The 19,314-nt window shown below is 38.7% G+C and overlaps 1 protein-coding gene across 5 annotated transcripts in view; it reads right to left on the bottom strand.

Annotated features, from left to right (window-relative positions):
- Positions 1-19,314, bottom strand: part of LOC105935462 (potassium voltage-gated channel subfamily H member 7) — a 104,705-nt gene that overhangs the window by 26,553 nt on the left and 58,838 nt on the right. For 3 of the 5 annotated variants that reach the window (XM_036127980.1, XM_036127982.1, XM_036127983.1), the window contains 4 exons: positions 18,059-18,484; positions 6,446-6,677; positions 6,193-6,360; positions 5,879-6,078 (listed from right to left, as the gene is read on the bottom strand). In XM_036127980.1, the coding sequence (XP_035983873.1) occupies positions 5,879-6,078; positions 6,193-6,360; positions 6,446-6,677; positions 18,059-18,484 (1,026 nt within the window). Of the gene's footprint in view, positions 1-5,877; positions 6,079-6,192; positions 6,361-6,445; positions 6,678-18,058; positions 18,485-19,314 lie in introns of all 5 variants that reach the window. The other 2 variants (XM_036127979.1, XM_036127981.1) reach the window with 1 other exon arrangement.

Below are 19,314 nucleotides of genomic sequence, written 5' to 3'. Positions count from 1 at the left end.
AACCAACCTTTGGTAGGCTGGCACTAGGTGTCACTTTGCACAATCACTTCAAAAAGTTCTGCGGAATGTCCTTCCTTTTCCCCTAACGGGTTTGATGGAAGCAGACCCAGATTGACAATATGCAGAACGGAGAGTGCTACATAATCAATCTGGTTTACTAGGTTAGAATAAAGGATCTATTGTAGAGATGCTTACTTTGTGTTGATGTAGTACAAAAATCCAAGCAACATACAATAAAGTTGAGGTTGCAGTGTGATAAAATATGAAAAAGTTTAAGGAGTACGCAAAAAACTACAAGGCATTAAAAACTATTCTTGGAGATAGTCTGGAAATACAGCGGTTCTACTTGGAATGACAGGATTTGGACTATTTTATGGTGGCCGAGAGGTGCAAACTCACTGCAAGTACATAAATGCACTGCAAACACAAAAAGTACTCTAAACACATTACTGAGGCTAACACACATAACACACGCAAATGGAAAAATGTAGCAAAAGAGAAATGCTGCAATCACAGAAATTAGTCACATAAAGTGCAAACATGCTGCAAACACAAATGTTGCTGACACATGCAAAGGCAAAATGCAGCAAGTAGCAAAAACCGCTATTAGTTTGAAAAAAGCTGCAGACTAGCTCCACATGACGGAAGTGCTCCAGACCACTAGGGGGAGTCGACCACCAACGGATTCATATGGGACCAGACCCGGCAGCCTTAGTAAACATTAACAGGATGCCCAAAGGAAACTTGGATAAAAGAAAGAAAAAGTAATTTTTCCTTCATGTTTACAATATTATAGAACAGCAGTATATATACATCCTGTTTGAGACTTTAATTCATAGTAATTTGCATTTCTGATGTGTCGATCACTGCAGTCGGACAGATATAACAGATGCTTTTGCTCTGTGAGATCCACGGTTAATTGAGTTTGATTTATAGATTATTTTACAGACAATCCATCAGAGATGGCAGCATAAATGGGAATATTATTAGTAAAGAAAGTATTAACTATGAAGATGAGTTATTACTTAATATTTTTTAGTTAAGCACACAAGGCTGACTTCAATGAACTGGTGAAGCATGTTACACAGGATCGCCATCGCCAAGGTAACAAGATGCCATTTTCTGTCCCCCCAAATAAGAGCAAAATCAAGATGTTTGAACAACAGTTTAACTCTATAGCAGACACAAAGTTGGTATTTACTGCAGGACATTAAATGCATTTGTTTTATACTATTTTATAATTTTAATAAAGCTGGTTATTTTTCTTTGCACATCATGACATGAAAGGATGCTTTCTGACAGACTTGCTTCTTTCTCTAGTATCTGTGGCATTTGAGAGCTCGCTGATTGATGCACTGGATGTTGTTTGGAAAAGCTCCTCAGTTTTCTGAACCAGACTGAAGGCTTCATCTGATGCTCAACATTCTGTCAACATTTTTCCAGCCTTTTATTTGGTCCTGCTGGGTGTCTGATGTAACGATGAGCCAACGTGTACGTGACAGTTGGATATACAGTATATTTTGTTGTGGTCCACTGCAAAAGCCGGCGCATTGCTAGATTTGGACTTCCCATGTCAGTGTGGATGTTTACCACAAAAAGTCCTATGGAAGCTGCTCTCTCTATTATTTCTAGGATGATTAGCTTGACATTTGCCCAATTAATGGAATTGCCTATGAAATGGTTTGTTTTTGTACAACTGACATGCCTATTATCACCTAGTATGGTTTTAACCACAAACTGTTTAAATTAGCATTTTAATGAATTACTATTATAGAATATGAACAATCAACTGGATTATACTTACATGCAATAATTATGTCTTCCACAGAAAATTATCCTTGGTCAATTAAAACATCTACAGCCCCACATTGTCCTCCAAGTCATTTTTAACTTCTTTAAAATGTAGATCAACTCTACCATTCAGCTTATTCAACTCATCCCATGCAATACCGCATAAAACAAAATAACTAATCACATCTACTACACATTTTATTTTTGGAAAGTCCTGAAAACAGTGATATTCATGCTTTGTTGAAGGATGTAGATCTGAAGGTTAGCTGGAGCAGGGCAAAGCTGGAGGACAAGGTCTAGCATTACCACGTTAGCAAAATTACTCCTGTTTGGTTTGCTTTACGTGCAAAACTTTATAATAAACCATTGTAGACATTTTCTATTGATCAGTGTATTGAATAAAAAAATATTTTTATCAAATGCGCTCTGTAATTCCAACGTATTCTACAACGTGTGGGGGATAAAATTTTTCACTGTAATATTTAGAACAGATAAAAGTCCATGCTAGGCTAGCTGCAGTCTGAAGTCTGTAGGCAATATGAATTGGTTGGTGGTCGACTCCCCCTAGTGGTCTGGAGCACTTCCGTCATGCGGAGCTAGTTTGAAGCTTTTTGTAGCTCACAGCAGTTTTTGCTACTTGCAACATTTGCCTTTGCACGTGTTGTGTGTGTTTGTGTGTCAGCATCATTTGTGTTTGCAGCATGGTTGCACTTTGTGTGACAAATTTCTGTGATTGTAGCGTTTCTCTTTTGCTGCATTTTTCCATTGCGTGTGTTTTGTGTGTTAGCCACTGTTTTGTGTTTGGAGTACTTTTTGTGTTTGCGGCGCATTTATATACGTGCAATGCGTTTGAACCTCTTGGCCACTGTACTATTTGATGCTAAGAAGCAATAACTTATAATACACTTACCATTTAAAGACAAAACTTAAATTGAACACAAAAGCACTAATGTTCCTCTGACAGCTTGAACCGTAAATAAGCACCACATTATCAGACGGTGTTCTGGGGACACGTAAGTGACAGTTCAAATGACTTAACAACCCGTCTTTAAAATTCAATGTGGTAAGAGGAGCAGCGCGAGGGAAATGTTGCCTGAACTGATTTTCAGGCTCCGACAACCCTTTTGTTGCTTATTACCAAACAATAAATAAATAAATTAGCTTTAGATTTGAAAAAGAAAGACTGAACCACATTTGGCAAGCGCAGGTGCCACCGCAGTGTGCACAGCCAAGTCTCCCACAGTGGGAGGGAAACCTGGCAGTGGACGGCGAGGCAATGCCCACTCTAATGGGCATGACTCACTCTGTCTCTGGTACCCAATGAATATCATGGGCTTTTGTATGGATACACAGATTTCATGCAAAACGCACCTCCTTCAGGCCACATGCAAGCCTATAAGTGATAGACTTTTTAGCTGGCCTATTTAAAACAGTTGATGCTGTGCATTTTTTAACAGAAACATGCATTAACTGGATGCTGTATAGAGTAAATTTACAGTGAAAGCTGTGTTTCGACTGTTTTCTACCCAGAACCTTTCTACTTCCTGTAGAACATTCCTGAAAATCCTGCAGCTTTAATCAGCTGAAAAGACGGATCTCTCAACCAGCTCTAAAATAAGGCAAAACAGTCAAATAAGACTAGTACTGCAATAATCTCAAACATAATTAAAATGGTTCCACACGTTGTTGAACTATATAACAGAGTCTTTGGGGATGCTATCTATGTCAGACATTTGATGTTTTTTAACTGTTTTTTGTTTATATTTATTTACTTTTTCCAGGTCTCCCTTAAAAAAAGAGATAATTAATCTCAACGGTGACTTTCCCGGTTAATAAAGGTTTAGAATGACAATAAAAAGCTGTTTTACAGCAATTAACTAGAACTAATGGTTCTTTAATGGTGGCTACCCTCTAACATGTGTGAAATCATTTATGTAAATCAGACTTAATTCATTTTACAGACATTAACTTATGCCCTTCCACAAATTAATGTGTGTTTCTATGTAAAGACAAACACTTTCTTTTACAGAAACTGTTGTTAATAGTCATTCCTAAGTGGATTGAGAAGACTATCTGTTTCCTAAAGTATGTGAAACAAGCTGTTATTTATGGTTTAATACCTTAAAGCAGCACCATGTAAATTTTGACCCAATATTGTCCTAATTTGAGATTAAATGCCTATATTAAATGATTTCTCAGGTCAATACAACCCTTTCACATGGGTGCCCTCCTCAAAAAGTCATCTATGTAAGTTGGGAGAGTCAGATCCATTTCTTAATCTGTCATGTGACCTAGAGCACCACTTTACGGCAGTCTGAGCTCCCCTTAAACATGAGAGCTAACCTTGCAAGCTTCTACTTTTCTCATCCTCGAGACAAAGTTTGTCATGGCTGAGGCAAGCAAAAAGAGAAAGCGAGACACGTATCGCTTCAGAGGAAAAATAAGACTGGATCTTGCAAAAGATTTTGCACATTGGTGTTTGATGAAAGAGCAACCAGGATGATAGACCCATTCTCTTTTTTCATTGTTATTAGAATAGACAGACAGAATATGTCCGAATCTATATTTTTCATTTTTGTAGGCACCAAATGCTAAGCTACCAGGGTAAAAGTTGTTGTTAGGCAACAAAACAGATATGATGCCTACATGATTAGAGATATTTTTGGTTCTCTGATGTAGGATTTAACCTAGAGGGGTGACTGTGGCCTTGTCTTTACAAGTAAATCTGTGGCTTCTTAGTCTGCTGGTCCAAACTGGTCTGCTATCAGATTCCAAAACACGGAAGGAGACTGTTTAATTTTGTGACAGTGTAATGTTGCCTGTGGCCTTCAGGGGTGCTAAACCTGGAAATTACAGGTCTAGCACCCCTAGTGGCTAAAATTTACATGGTGCTGCTAAAATAAGATAAGATAAGATAAGCTTTATTGATCTCACAATGGATAAATTCACTTGTCCCATCGGCTCAATAGTCAAGTCAGAAGAGGGTGCCAAGTAGGTAAGTAGAATCAGTTAGATACAGTTATACAGCTATATACAATTCTATACACTTCTATGTATAAATAGGTTATTGCACATATGTTATTATACACTTTGTACAGGATTATTGCACAGGATTATTGCACCTTGTTTAAATACAGCTTGGGTCAATCTGAAACTGTATTTTCCTTCCTCCTTTAATTTGTAGTAGAAATGCATTATATATTTATTATCCGTATAAATTATTCTTACTACTTGTCAGAATGTAATCCCTGTAACTGTGTTCCAGGTTATGCCAACGACCCTAGTTGTTTCTGAATTGAACTCCACCCTAAAAGTTCAGGGTAGCATCAAAAGCCCTGCCTATCCACCACAAGGGCTATTTCATCAGGAAAATGTCTACCCTGGTCATCTATTTGGTTCCAGGAAAAATGGCAAGATTCCAGAAAAAGGTACTTGCAGTCGAAACGCACCTTAAGTTATGTGACACAAATACGACTTTCTGTAACATGCAAATCTGTGGCCATGATAAAAAATACACCAAATAAAGCACATGTTGGTTATTTTTTTATACACCAAAACATAAAAAAAAATACTCGAAGCATTCCACTATAACTGTGAGACACAGCTAGATGAAGTTCTACCACTCAGGGACATTGAGAAGAACATTAGGTGAGTTAGCACGTGTACCTCCTGCTCTTACCAGAGTGGCGGGGGTCATTCCATTTGACATGGCAGACATGGAAAAGACAAACTTATATAAGTACAGTGAGCATCATCATGATAAGCAAAGCCCAGTTACTGCCTTCATCCAAAGTAACTGTGGCTTTTGTTTCAACAGTGGCTATTGCTGAACAATGCGCTGTATAACGGATGAACAAATTATACTATGCCAAAGACATGGCAAGCAGCTTCACACTGATCTGTTGCGAGCATTGTTCATGACAGGATAGTTGACATTCAGCAAAAATGGTGTTCATAACATCCAACTCACAAATTAAACTGCAGGAGGGAGAGGAAAGGGACAGCAGGAGGCAAAAACAAACTCAGTTCTCTTTATGTATTAAACATACAACAACAAAAAAAAGCCCAAAAACACTCCAACTCCTACCATATTCATGTCGATGCCGTTGGTGTACGTCCACGCATGTTGGAAATACTCCTCCAGCCTCTGTCTGAGTGGGTTGGGGATCTGATGGAAGCGGATGAATTCTTTGACTCGCAGCATCTGGAGGTGATACCTGGCTGTGCTTGAGTACAACCTCTGGATGATGGCGGAGACATTTCCAAAGATGCTGGCGTACATTAGAGCTAGTGAAGGAACCAGAGTTCTACGTGAAATACAGGTCGGTGTGCACATTGAAGGCTGAATATCTAAATAAAGGAATTTTTTTTTTTTTTTTAGGAAGAAGCATCGTCACTTACATCCAATGAGCATGACACAGATGGAAAAGATCTTCTCAGAGTTGGTATTTGGGGAGACGTTCCCAAAGCCCACACTAGTCAGACTACTGAAGGTGAAGTAAAGGGCCGTGACGTACTTATCTTTGATGGAAGGGCCTGAGCTGGGGTCACTGTAGTTGTATTTCTTTCCTTGTGGGAAAAAATGAGAAGACACTTTATTGTGTGTTGTTACTATGTTACTATGTGTGGCGAAATTAGTATGATCAGGAAGTACCTATTGACACGCCGAGATTGTCCAGCCAGCCGATCTTATGCTCCAGATAAGGCTTCTCCACATTACCAATTGCATACCAGATGCAGGCTAACCAGTGGGCGATTAGGGCAAATATACACATGAGCAGCATGAGAACGGCAGCACCGTACTCTGAGTAGCGGTCCAGCTTACGAGCGACTCGCACCAGGCGTAGCAGGCGGGCCGTCTTCAGCAGGCCAATCAGGGTGGTGGTCTGGAAAAGTACACAGACAAGACTTAGATACCTTAAAGTTGATTCATGCCCTTTGGATTTTGAAATATGATTAGAATTCAATATTTTAGGAGGATTTAGCTCTTAGTTCTAACATGTTTTTCATTTAATTTTAAGCTTAAAAAAAGACTTCCTTAAAAAAGCCACATCCTGCAAACTGAGTTTGACTCCTCTCTGCCTTAATTTGAACCAGATAGTATGCCACTGGCCACTTATTGTCACAAACTATCGCACCTCTCAACAAACGACTTTCGTACAGAGATATTTCTGGTAGGACATTTGTTCCCCATTCTGGATGTTGAGCTGTAAGAACTTGCCACATCCTTCAAACTCAGCTTCCTTTGGGTCTTCTAGGATTTAATCTCGGGATCTCTTGAATCTCAGAGAGATTCAGGACACAGTCAGTCAGGCGGTTTAAAACTCAGTCACCAATAAGTTTTAAACCCACATCTTCTTAATCAAAACACAATCATGAGCTCTTCAAGCCAACAGTATAATGTCCTACATATTGAAGCTTTAGATCACTTGTGAAGGTTCACAGGAAGTAAAATTATCTTAATTATTGGCAGGAATTGAACTTGGAACCCTTTGCAGACACTTTAGCTTTTCATCTTTGCGCCTTAACGTTCTTTTAATAGTTGGCTGTAAGATATCAATCATCTTTGTCACTGCCTGGAATCAGACTCAGAGCGGCTTTCACACATTTAATTGATTTATTTTATCTTTGAGTTTGCACTCACAAATGTGTCTGAAGTACTAAAACTGACACCAGGTCTTTTCATTTATAGAACTCAAAATGATCTCAAAATTTGAATGCTGTAATACAGAAAACAGAACCCGACTAAAGCTGCCTGCTCCATCTTCTTCAAATCTAACAAAAATTGGTGCCAACATTTGTGGGTGGGAAGCTGGAGTCAAGGAATCAATGAGGGAGAGGCAGGGTAAGAGAAAGTCGGCCATTATGAAATTCTGTGTGTGCTCAGCTGCTTAGTCTCAATATTACAGATAAACACACCTAGGTGTTGAACTGTGATCATGAAGTCATAACATGGACTAACAAGTCCACCACTGAAATAAGATGGCTGCTTTATATTTGAAAAACACCTTTTTTTGCTATATAGACCCCACGAATGGATCAGAAACAGATACAATATGTAATAGAATTAAAATTTAATTAAGTTACAGATCTATAGATTTTTATTCAATCAAGAAACAGGAAGGAAGAAAGGCAGGTAGACTTCAAAATCTAACAAAGTATAAAGATATGTGATACAGAGAGAAACATATAAAGAGACAGAAAAATGGATAAATAAGAAAAAGATTGGAAGAGACAGAAGATGGCTGCTCATATAAAGCTGTATTCTGTTGATATTAATGGAAATCTAAGTGGAAAAAAATCTTTGTAACCGGCCCAAAAACAAGCAGCACTGTGTTGATTGTTAGTTTTACTCTGGAAGGCCCCAATCTGAGGCCGTTTTCTCTGAGTGAATTGCCATTCACTTCAAGAAGAGAAATTAATATCCCATATACACAGTCCGCCAGGCTTTACTCCACTCCTCAGAGCCACAATACCAAGAGGCAACCACGACACCTACCGCTAGAATTTTACTGCTAGTTAAATATAGCTAAATATAGGTATTCAGCATTATCTGGGAGCCTAAACACAAACTTTCTTAATAACGTTTGTCTTCTAAACCATGAATGACACCAAGAGTAATGTTTCGTACTTCCTTCGGTTTAAGCCCCCAGAAATACGACAATCTTAGTTGACATAAATTACAGCTCTGGGTGTAACAAAAATGACTGGTTGAGCGTAGTGTCCGTCAAATAGACTTTTTACAGTTGGCGAATATTCTATCTGCCTTTTCAGCAGATATCTGCCGAACTGTAAATTAGCTGAACGACTGTATGCGATGGACAACTAGTCTCTTTAGCTCCTAGCATACACGCAAAAACTATGGTTTCTAAAGCCAGCAAAATAAAACCTTTAGCAGCTCAAATGTAACATAATCGATCGACACAAATGTAGTTTGATGTGGCTAAATGGGGGTAGAAGGTCCTGCTCTTTAACCCTGCGAGTCAGAATTTCTGTTGCCTGGTGAAATGACAGATAACGTGAACAAAGTGGATTTGGTTTGGGGGACATACAGTACAGTTACGACACTCGTCCCAATCCATTAGTGTCATGCAGTTGCAAATACAAAAAGAAAGAGAGAGCTAATTGGTCCTACCACTCCTCATCACGCCTGACAATTACCCTAATATCCTGGGGGAAATCAGTAATCCAGAGTCTCCGGCAGTAGCAGTGCTTCTTCACATCTATGCGTGTTTAATTACTCCTCCTTTACCACGCAGAAGTAAATATAACAGATTATTGCAACTTTGATTTTATTTTAAGATGGCTAATAATTCAGATGGGTGAGTGAATTCCTGTTGGTTAGCAGGGAGCGGTGTTCTGGTGGATCCTTTTACAGAACCTGCATCCTCCCAATCTCCCCCTGAAATCACCTCCATTATTCACTGCATTGACTTCTGTCTGCAGAATCTGCCCTTGACGCTGACAACTCACCGAACAGTGAATGAGTCATATAGAAACAGATGAAGCCTAAACTATCTAGTGCACATTTTCTGTGAGCATGCACAGCCTTAGGACCAGCACAGCGGACTGAGGGACCTGGACAGAAGACACAACGCGCATTGACTACATAAAAAAACATTCTTCAGTTTAAGCGCATCAGTATTTCCTGGATCAGTTGTTCCCTTAGTGAGACAATTGACAGATTGTCATAGCATTGGCTGCCTGTGATCCAACTTCCTCCAATTACGGTACTTCTGTGCATTTCTGCTTTAAAATAATGAATGTGTGTATCATCCCGATGCTCCCACCGTTGTGCTTTAACATGAGAATGGTGTGACCAGGGTGATGTCAACCTCACTGGTCCGCTTCTGAAGAACTGGAGGTTATTTTGGGACATCAGAATAAAGGAAACTCAAAATTATGTTTTTTCTTTTTTCTTTTTGTAAAACACTTTTAAAACAAAGCATCCCTTTTCTTCTACTTGATGATTAACTACTTTGTGTAGGTCTATCAGATTACATCCCGACCAAATACATTCATAACTGATGCACCTTTTCCTACTTTTGACACCTTCTTCTGACTATTGATTGACTATTGAGCCGATGTGACAAGTGAATTTCTCCAACTTGAGATCAATAAAGTCTATCTTATCTTATCTTGTTTAAGATTGCGGTTGTTACATGACAACAGATGAAAAAAACCTTGCTTTTGCAAAGCATAGCTAATAAATTACACATCTCTGCATGGTTTGTTTTGCTAAATTCAGACGGAGCTGAAGTAAATGTTTCAGGTCTCTAAAACAACCTCAGAAAACCAGCGCTGGCATGTTAAACAGAATGGCGATACAGGCCAGAGGGTTCCACTCAACATCAGCTTAAATGTCTCAGTAACGAGGTAGAAGGTGCTTAAGGTTTTAAAATGTGCTGACAGGCCTTGAAGACCAACTTCTGGTCAAGCATGGTAGTGGCAGTATCTTGCTATGGGTTGGTTTCACTGCACATTGTAATAGTGCCTTGCTCAAAGCGGGTATAATATTGGAAGAACACTGTCCGTATGGGTCAACCTCAACAGCTAGATGGGTTTCTCAACGGAACAAGGATTGTGAACACACATTAACAGCAAACGTTAAGCTTCTGGAACCCCATTTCTGAGGCGCTGACCTCAACCCTATTGAAATATTCATTTAAAGGTCAGGTGTTTGCCAGGAAACAGTCATCTCGTATCAAACTCTACCAATATTGCTAAGGACAGTGGTCGCTCGTTTTTAAAAATCATTGAAGATATACGGTATGTTGTATGTCACATAATCATTCCAAAGTGCGGATGCCGAGTACACAGAACTCTACCCGGACATGCAGTTTTACTGGAAGGGACCTCAATTATTTTAACTTTTATATTACAGCTTCATGTAACAGCAGAAATGGAAATTAGGCTCCCTCTTCTTCCTCATTTAATGCTGTTAATGACCAGGCTCCATCTTATCTTGGAGACATCATAATACCATCATAGCCCAGCAGAGCACATCGCTCTCAGGGAGTGAGCCTAATTTAGTTTCCTCTCAATTTCTAAAGGTGGAGACGTAGCAACCTGATCTGCCAATAAAACTTGTAATAACTACTTTGGTCCACAGCCGGAAATGATGCACTTCCACATCGTCTATAATCATACCTCTACTCAGAGACTGCGTGTGTCTTGCTTTGTTATGACCTTTGATGTTTTGATGATAACGGTGCTTAGTTTTAGCTTGTCAGAGAGAGGCCAAGACAAAAGGGGACTTCTGCAAGACAAGAATAACTTGATCCATCTGAAAATTAAATTTCTATGCCAGTAACCAACTGGGTGCAATGGTTTTTAAACAGTGCTTTGGAATAGGATTTGGACATTTTGAGCTTGTTGAAGGAAAGAAAAAACATCTTATCTATTGGAATCACATGGTTGGCTGAAGGATGTTCTTAATCAAGCATACCATATTCAGAATTTTTGGTAACTCTGACATATGCGTACACTCATTTTGAAGATGGGGGAAATTAACGACGGAGACGCCTGATGATTCCTCTCAGATGTTCAATTTCACTCCATATCAGACTTTAATCATAAATCTACATTATCTTAAGCAAATGTCTTCACAACATTTCATCAGGGTTTCCTACCATCACTTTCTTCTCCCCCGACGATCACCAGGGTGACGTGTACCACAGAATAACAGATAAACTGTGATGAGATGTGAGCCAATTACTTTAATAGCTGTAAACAGTCAACTACACAGCATATGTGCTTTTACCTTTAATCCACACGTTTCATAAACTACACTGACATGTTTTCAGTTTCTTTGCATTTTCTCCATGATTGCCATTTCACCATGAAAACCCCCAACAATGATCAGCTGACTGATTTAAATAAACATTCATGGGGTGCTTAGCATTGACCATTTATGGTACAGCTGTGATCTATAAAGGTACTTTGTGTGCTGGTGTGTGTGTACAAGGTTTTATAAATATATATTTTTTTCTTTTAGCCATATGGCATTTTAATTTTTTTGTTATACGTACACATTTAGTACGGGTTCTACACAATGTTTATAAATGAGACTCCCGGTGCTTTCTGTGAACGTACAGATACATCTTAAATAACTGAAGCTTCCTGTGACAAAACAATAAATGGCATCAACTTATTAAAGTTGCTCAGCACCAGCAACAAGAAATTAAATGATCAAAGTCTAGGTATTGCTCTAACATTGAAGTACGCAAAACTATAATTGAGAAAAGCACAAAAATATTATTTTATTTCCCCCTTGCCAACTGGTCACTTCCTGTGACATCACCACAACGCAGGAAGTAAAACATAATAAACAGCACTCCTGTTTGCTCCATTATTATTTAATAAAATGCAAAAAAATAAATAAAAATAATTAAGCCTAAAAATACCTCTGTGTTAATTCAAACCAAGATGGTATTGTAAATCAACGGTAAAAATGGAATGTTAAAATCTCAAATATTTGCAGACTGCTGAATAAGTATGTGCTCTGGCTAAATCAATAAATCTGTAGACTGAAATTAACTAAACACTTTGGGGAAATGGTTTTAACCATTATGACCCAAAAGTTAAGATGTGCATATTTAAGGTTTACTCAGATTTCTTTTTCTAAGTATGAACAACTATTTCAAAAGGTCGTGATTCATTTCAAAACAAACCGCTTCTGTGGTGGAAAATTACAAGCACTGTATGTCCAAGTTCAAAAACACTTCAACCAGATTCACTGAGACTCAAAGGGATTAAAGGACACCGTTTAAACTATGGTTTGGGTTTAATTGTTCATCTCAAATATGTTTTTTTTTGTAACAGCACTCCTCAGGGTACCAATGATCATTTATTCAGCCTGGATTGTGGTGACTTGGTCATTTTTGTTCTGCTGGATCTTTGTTCAGCCTTTGACACTGTTGACAACGGCATTCTCCATGATCACTTGTAAATAAAAGGGGAATCCCATGTGTTGCTGTCCCGTCAGCAACACATGAAAGTTTTTATTTAACCTACTGACTCCTCCCCAGCACCCCAACCTCAGGGGTCAATGCTTGGACCTGTTCCCTTCTCCCTGTAAATGCTTCCTTTTGGGTCAACTCGTACAAATATTCATCTGTGTGTGTGATGACGCACAGATTTACACACCCTTAAATCCAGATGATCAAACCAGTCCCAACCTGCTAAATCAACGCTTCGCAGAGATTAGAGTAAATTGAAGACATCATTATCTCTCACTAAATCATGACAGATGTGCTTATTTCCCAACAATATGGTCCAATCTATTAGGGCCTTAGGTAGGAGACTATCAAATCAGCATGTACTCATCCTTGACCACTAAAATCTAAAAAAACAGATTACAGCTGTTGCTACTTTCATCTAAGAAGTAGCGTTAAATACCCCCTCTGTTCCATGTTCCCATTATGCCAGTTCTCATGGACTTTCACAGGCTGCCAGTTAAATTCACTAAATAATCTATCTCTAAACAACACTGACTCTGTTGGCCACTACGAATCCCTCTAGAGATCTACCTCTTCTCCAATTGTTTTTTTTCTTCTGTTTAACTGAACATATTGCAGTTTGTTTTTCTTTGTGTGTATTTTTGGATGCATCCTGTGATGCTCTTATCTCTGCTTCATTTTATCTTTGTTTTATTGTGCACTTTATGTAAAGTGCTTTGTAACACGCATTTTGAAAACTGCGTCATAAATAAAGCTTTTACTTACTTTCGGTTTTGCAGTTACTGCAACAGCGTGTGCAATTCAGTATGGAAATAAGCCCAACTGATCAGGAGGTAGCATTGGTAGGTAAATAAAGGATGGGTTCTGATGACTCCTGTAGGTAAATTCATCACCACAAAGATTTCTTTTCCATCAGGCAGTCTGTGATATTAAAAGCTTTTTTCTGACTGACAGGGTGATAATCTTACAAGATGTTATCAAACAATACTTTCATAGTTGAGTAATAAACCCATGAGTCACATGATGTCGGGCGCTGTTTCCAGGCAACAAAGGTGCTTGAAATAATGTCTAAATATATTCCAAGCCGCTGTATAAAAAGCTGAAAAATAACCCTAAAACTCTTCATGGATGTGCTATTTTTAGTTCCTGCGGATGATTGGAGGAGCTAAAAATACATCTCTCTTTGTCGCTCTCTTCATCTTGAGAGTGTGCTTGTAGCAGAAGTTGTAACGGGAACACGCATTCTGTCACTCCACAAGTCATCCAGCGGTATGATAAGGACATACATCACGGCCGTGGCTTCACACAACTGTCTCTTCTTTTTTCTGCACCTTTCACTCACTCCAGCCCCGTCATAGTGGACCACCACCAAGGAACACACAGCTAACCGTAAATTACCACTGAACAACAAAGTTGACATTTTCTCCTATATGCAGCAGTTGCAATGCGCGTGCCAAAATATGTATAATAGAATCTGGCCTAATAATTAAATGGCTTAACTGCATAGTTTTAGCCTTGATTTGAAAATATGCGAGGCTGGACAACATGTGTGTATCAAACGAGTTTGGAGGATGAAGCACATGCACTGTTTGAAAAGACAAAACTGCAGTTAGCCATGAACTTTCAAGGCTAATTAGCCAAGCGAATTAAAACGTGATCTTATGCAGTGAAGCCTGCCTTCCTCGGGTGTGAGCTTTAATCTACTTTGAATGCTTTTCTCCAGGTCACTTCAATATGTCCTCAGAGCACCACAGGTTTAATCAAAACAACAACTTATTCCTGCAGGTGGGGGTCTGGACCTTGCTGGGTTGTTATGCTCAAAGAGGTTTTGTCCAAAGTGCCTCTCAAATGACGACATTGATCTTTAAAAAAGTATTTTAAAACTATAGTAGAATCTATTTTTTTAATGAATATATAATAATGTGCCTACGTTACCCAAAGTATGACTCTTAGCTGAGACAACAGGTCCATCATACTGTGTTGGCTGAGTCTGGAGCGTTAACCAGAAGAAGCCAGTACCCTCTGCCATTCTCAGTTTGTCCAGTGTCCAAGCATGTCCTCTCAGCCAAGAGACTGGTGTGTAAAAACCTTACAACAAAAGGCCCAACCTGCTTATTTATGAGACGTGTCAGAATATCCCGTATCAAACCAAAGTAAGGCACTATTTCTTTGTCTCTGTTGAGCTAGTTCTGGTGCTGAAAGCTTATTGATCAAGGCTGCCATCATAATGCACATGCCTTCTAATTAAAACTCAGAATTAAATTTTATTTCTTAAACAATGACAAATAATACACAATTGTGATAAGTTAAAGGAGACATATTATGCCAAATCCACCTTTTTATCCCTTAAATACATCTTGTTGCGTACTTGGAGTCTCTAGTTATGCAGATATTTTTAATTTAGTCTCTCTTGGCAGAGAGTAGATATCTATATTATTTTGGGTCATATTTTCCAAGCTGTTCAGCTCTCTCTCTATTACATTTTCTTTTAATTACATTTACATTAATTATTTGCCGCAGAACTGCTTAACAAGGTCATGTACTCTCTGCTTATTGTCCAAGCTGAAGGATACCAAAACTACAAGTGGATAAAAGAAAAAGTGTGGTTGATCATTACACCGTCCCCCAGCATTCTACAAAAATGGCCGAACGGCATGAAGTGGAATGCTCTGCAACTTGGAGAGGGGGCAGGGTATGAAGTGCCTTTCTCTAGATTTAAAGAGACAGCGCCAAAACGGGTTGCTCTAAGACACACCTCGGAACATGGGTAAAAGAGGGGCTGTTGGGGCAACAATAATGAGGAATTCAGACCAAAGCACTGCAGTTCCACTTTGATATAGACAACTGAATGACTTCAATGTGAAGAGGAAGAGCTAAAAAGCAGGATTTGTTCCCTTTAAATAAAATGTTGACGTTATAATTTTCAGGTTAAGTGGCTCAAAACACAATGCATTCAGGCCTTTTCCAGTTATGTCAGAGCTGTAAAACTGCTCTCTCTGACAGTCAGATTACTTGCTAAACTAATCTCCATCAGACGTTCGTGAACAGAATAGTTTCTCTGCTGCAGAGTTGTCAGCAGAAGGTTGAAACATTTTAACTGATTTGCTTGAGGCGCTGCTGTCTGGCTCTTGAAAACATATCAGAAGGAAGCAGGTTTGACAGCTGAGTGTCAGATTGATTTAGGAGGGTAACTATTTAAGATTACAGCTCAGAACTATCAATGCCACAACTATCACATTACGAATCGGGATTTATGGACATGTAGTCATCAGTGGTCATCAGTTTAGGCCTGAGATGAATGTAGCCATAGCACAGTGTCCCAAAATATGGAGGGAAAAAAAAAAAACTTTGCCTGACATCTTTGGTGGATGGCTTCGTCTTTGCGGTTCATAATGCAGCTTTTTCATTCGATCCATTTTTTTTTAAGATCATTCTATCCATTTGTAAGTGTATACTAAGGTTAATTTACTTATATAGATCCCAGTAAAGTAAGTTAAGGTCATAAAGTGTCAGAATGTGAAAAATGTTCCAGGAGTTTAAGAATACTTTCACGGAAGATAAAGTTACTTGGTCAAGGAAACTATAGCAAAATTAAATAAAGGTCCACTAAAGTACTATATGCTGCTGAAATGATTTAATTACTACAAACCCTGGCCTGTAAAGATCATGCGTATTTATCTGGGCAGTGTTCTCCTAGGCTATGATGAACAATGGGCCAATAATTTATTTTGATGAGATTCTAAATTATGATGCAAGGCAGACCAATTAGAATTTAAGTTTATTTGCTGCTTCAAATACATGAATAAGAAACTGAATTTCTACTCAGGAGTTTTTATGGATGTGAACTTGTTACCGAAAGCGAACGAGGCGGTCTGAACGGGGGATTTACTTAGGATGGTGGTTGTTCTAAAGTGAGATAAAACTATGTTAAGAGACAGTGTAAAAGCATTATTGACTCAGGCAGGGGAAAACTACATACATTCTTGCCGCCTACACACGAGTAGAAAGGCAGGCATCAGGTGCTTACAACCACATTGGCTTCATTAATCCATCATTAGCAAATTTGAGCGTCATAGTGAAAGCAAGGGGTTAGCAGTTTGCTGTTGTGGATCTTACAGGTTTGTGTTACCACAATGTCAAAGTGGAAATAAATCAGCAATTACCTTTGAAGAAGCTACTGGTACTGCTCATTAATCTCAGAAAGGTTATGAGGACATTTCCAGAATGTTTGTACCACATTCTACAGAAAGGGCAATTATTCACTAAGAGCAAAACAACAACGCATAAATCAGAACAATTCATAATAAGCACAAGGGTGGAGAGATGATGGTTTTGGTTCCTGTTGGAGCCCCAGAACCATCTGTCCAACGGATGACCTTATTTGACATTGAGGCATCAACAAGATAAAGATACCTAGCAGAACAGCAAATCTAGAAGAAAATGGTTTTAATTTCACATAATTTTACTCTATGAAAAAAAAACTGGTGGCAATCTGCTTCAACAAATTGGCTTATCTGATGTGAGTTTAACCTTGAAGCCACATTTGTGAAACATTTTTGAGGCACCAACTTCCATTGCCAGAAAGAAAACCGTATGACAGTAGCTTTAGATAAGATTATGACAAGCTGCCTCTTAATAAGCATTAGTTGTGCGGCAGATGGCTACTCAAACTGGGCCAGGTTCTGGTTCTGCTGGAGCTTTTATTCTGTTAAAGGAGAAGTCCTCTCTGCTGTTAGTACCGGTACACACACCCTCAGTATGAGGGATTGCTGCACAGTTAATGGCACCATGCAATTTATTTTTTTCCAATTGTAATACACTGCACTTGACTGCACTGTTATATAACTAGGATTGAATTGGAACGAATATAATTCAATTAAATCTGAATTATTGGATTGTATGGACTATAATACATTTTTTGTATAGTCATCAGTTTGAAAAGATTCAGAAAATAAATAAAAATCGGTTGTTAAAATGAAGCGTATTTTGACTCTGGATGAATTTACTCAATTTCAGGTTAGATTTTCAAAAATGTTTAATCTATTAAAATATTTAATCCTTTTTGGCACCACTGGTACCAATACTTATCGGTATAATATGATTGAACTTGACTTTGTAAAGTGCCTTGAGATGACATGTTTCATGAATTGGCGCTATATAAATAAAATTGAATTGAATTGAACTTGTAGAGGCTGATAACAAGGTTTGACAGTCCAGTCGGACAGTTTTTACATGTCCATGTAAAAAACAACAACAAATCAGCAAAATCACTGGTTATTTGCTAACCTCCCTTTCTCTGTCCTCACCTCATCGGATCCTGAGCCAAAGATGAGCAGGTCGAATGGGATGGCCGCCACCATGTCTATGAGGAACCAGCCTTTAAAGTAATGGATGGCAATCTTGGCCGGATGGCTGACCACTTCCTCGTTGGAGTTGACGTAAGTGGTTCGGAAGTTTATTAGGATGTCCACGATGAACATAATGTCCACTATTAGATCTACCACATTTAGCGGGGAACACGAGTAGCCGCACACCCGTCTTTTCTGCTCCTCAAGGTCATTGAGGAGAAAGGCCGCAGAGTAGGGAGTGAAAATGGCGGTGTAGATGACCAGCAGCAGGATGAGCCAGTCCCACACTGCTTTGAAGGGGCTATAATGGAGGATGGTCCACTTGTCTATACGTGGAGTCTGCAGTTTATACTCGGGCAGCACATCTGCACCCAGGGAAAGAACCTGAGGAAAAAAATAAAGAAGAAATGTTATTTATCCATTTACTGTAATGATATTTTATTAAAATAAAATGATTTCATCGGAATTTCCGCAAATCTAACAAAATAAAACTTCATGACAAGTACCTGCAAGAGAAACTGACTGAAGATTAGTTTGGATAAAAAAACAAAAAACAAAAAAAACCCTAAAAGGTTAAGGCATATCTTGTGGATTATGTGGCATGAACATAGTATGCAGCTTTGATGCAAATTAACATATCTGGCAAGACAAAGATAATCTAATGTAGCACACTCTGAATGATTTCCCTTATACATCTCCTTCATCTGTTTAGTAAAGGTTTAAAAATGCTTTGAGTGTGACTGCAGCTGAAATTTGAATAGCATTTCAAACAGCCTATTTCTGAGTCAGCTACTTCAAAGTAAGTTACATAAGCATCTTGTCTTTGGATTTCCAGATGTGTAACATGCATTGCCTTGCAGAAGTATTTATACCACTTAAACTTTTTCACACGTCACAATACAACCACAAATACATATTTTATTGGACTTTTATGTGAAAGATCAACACAAAGTGGTATACAAATATGAAGTAGATTTTTTTTTTTATATATACAAGATTGAATTTTTTTTCCCACACCTAAAAACTGAACAGGGGATTGTGCAAAAGTATTCAGCCCCCCTGAGTCAATACTTTGTGGAACCACCTTTTGCTGCAATTCCAGCTGCAAGTCCTTTAGGGTGTGTCTCTACCAGCTCTTCACATCTAGTGACTGAAATTTAGTCCATTCCTCTTTTCAAAACAGCTCAAACTCAGTCAGACTAGATGGAGAGCGT

The sequence above is a fragment of the Fundulus heteroclitus genome, chromosome 24 (assembly GCF_011125445.2).
Source record: "Fundulus heteroclitus isolate FHET01 chromosome 24, MU-UCD_Fhet_4.1, whole genome shotgun sequence".
NCBI classification, from domain to species: domain Eukaryota; kingdom Metazoa; phylum Chordata; class Actinopteri; order Cyprinodontiformes; family Fundulidae; genus Fundulus; species Fundulus heteroclitus.
This window is presented reverse-complemented; position numbering and strand designations above follow the sequence as displayed.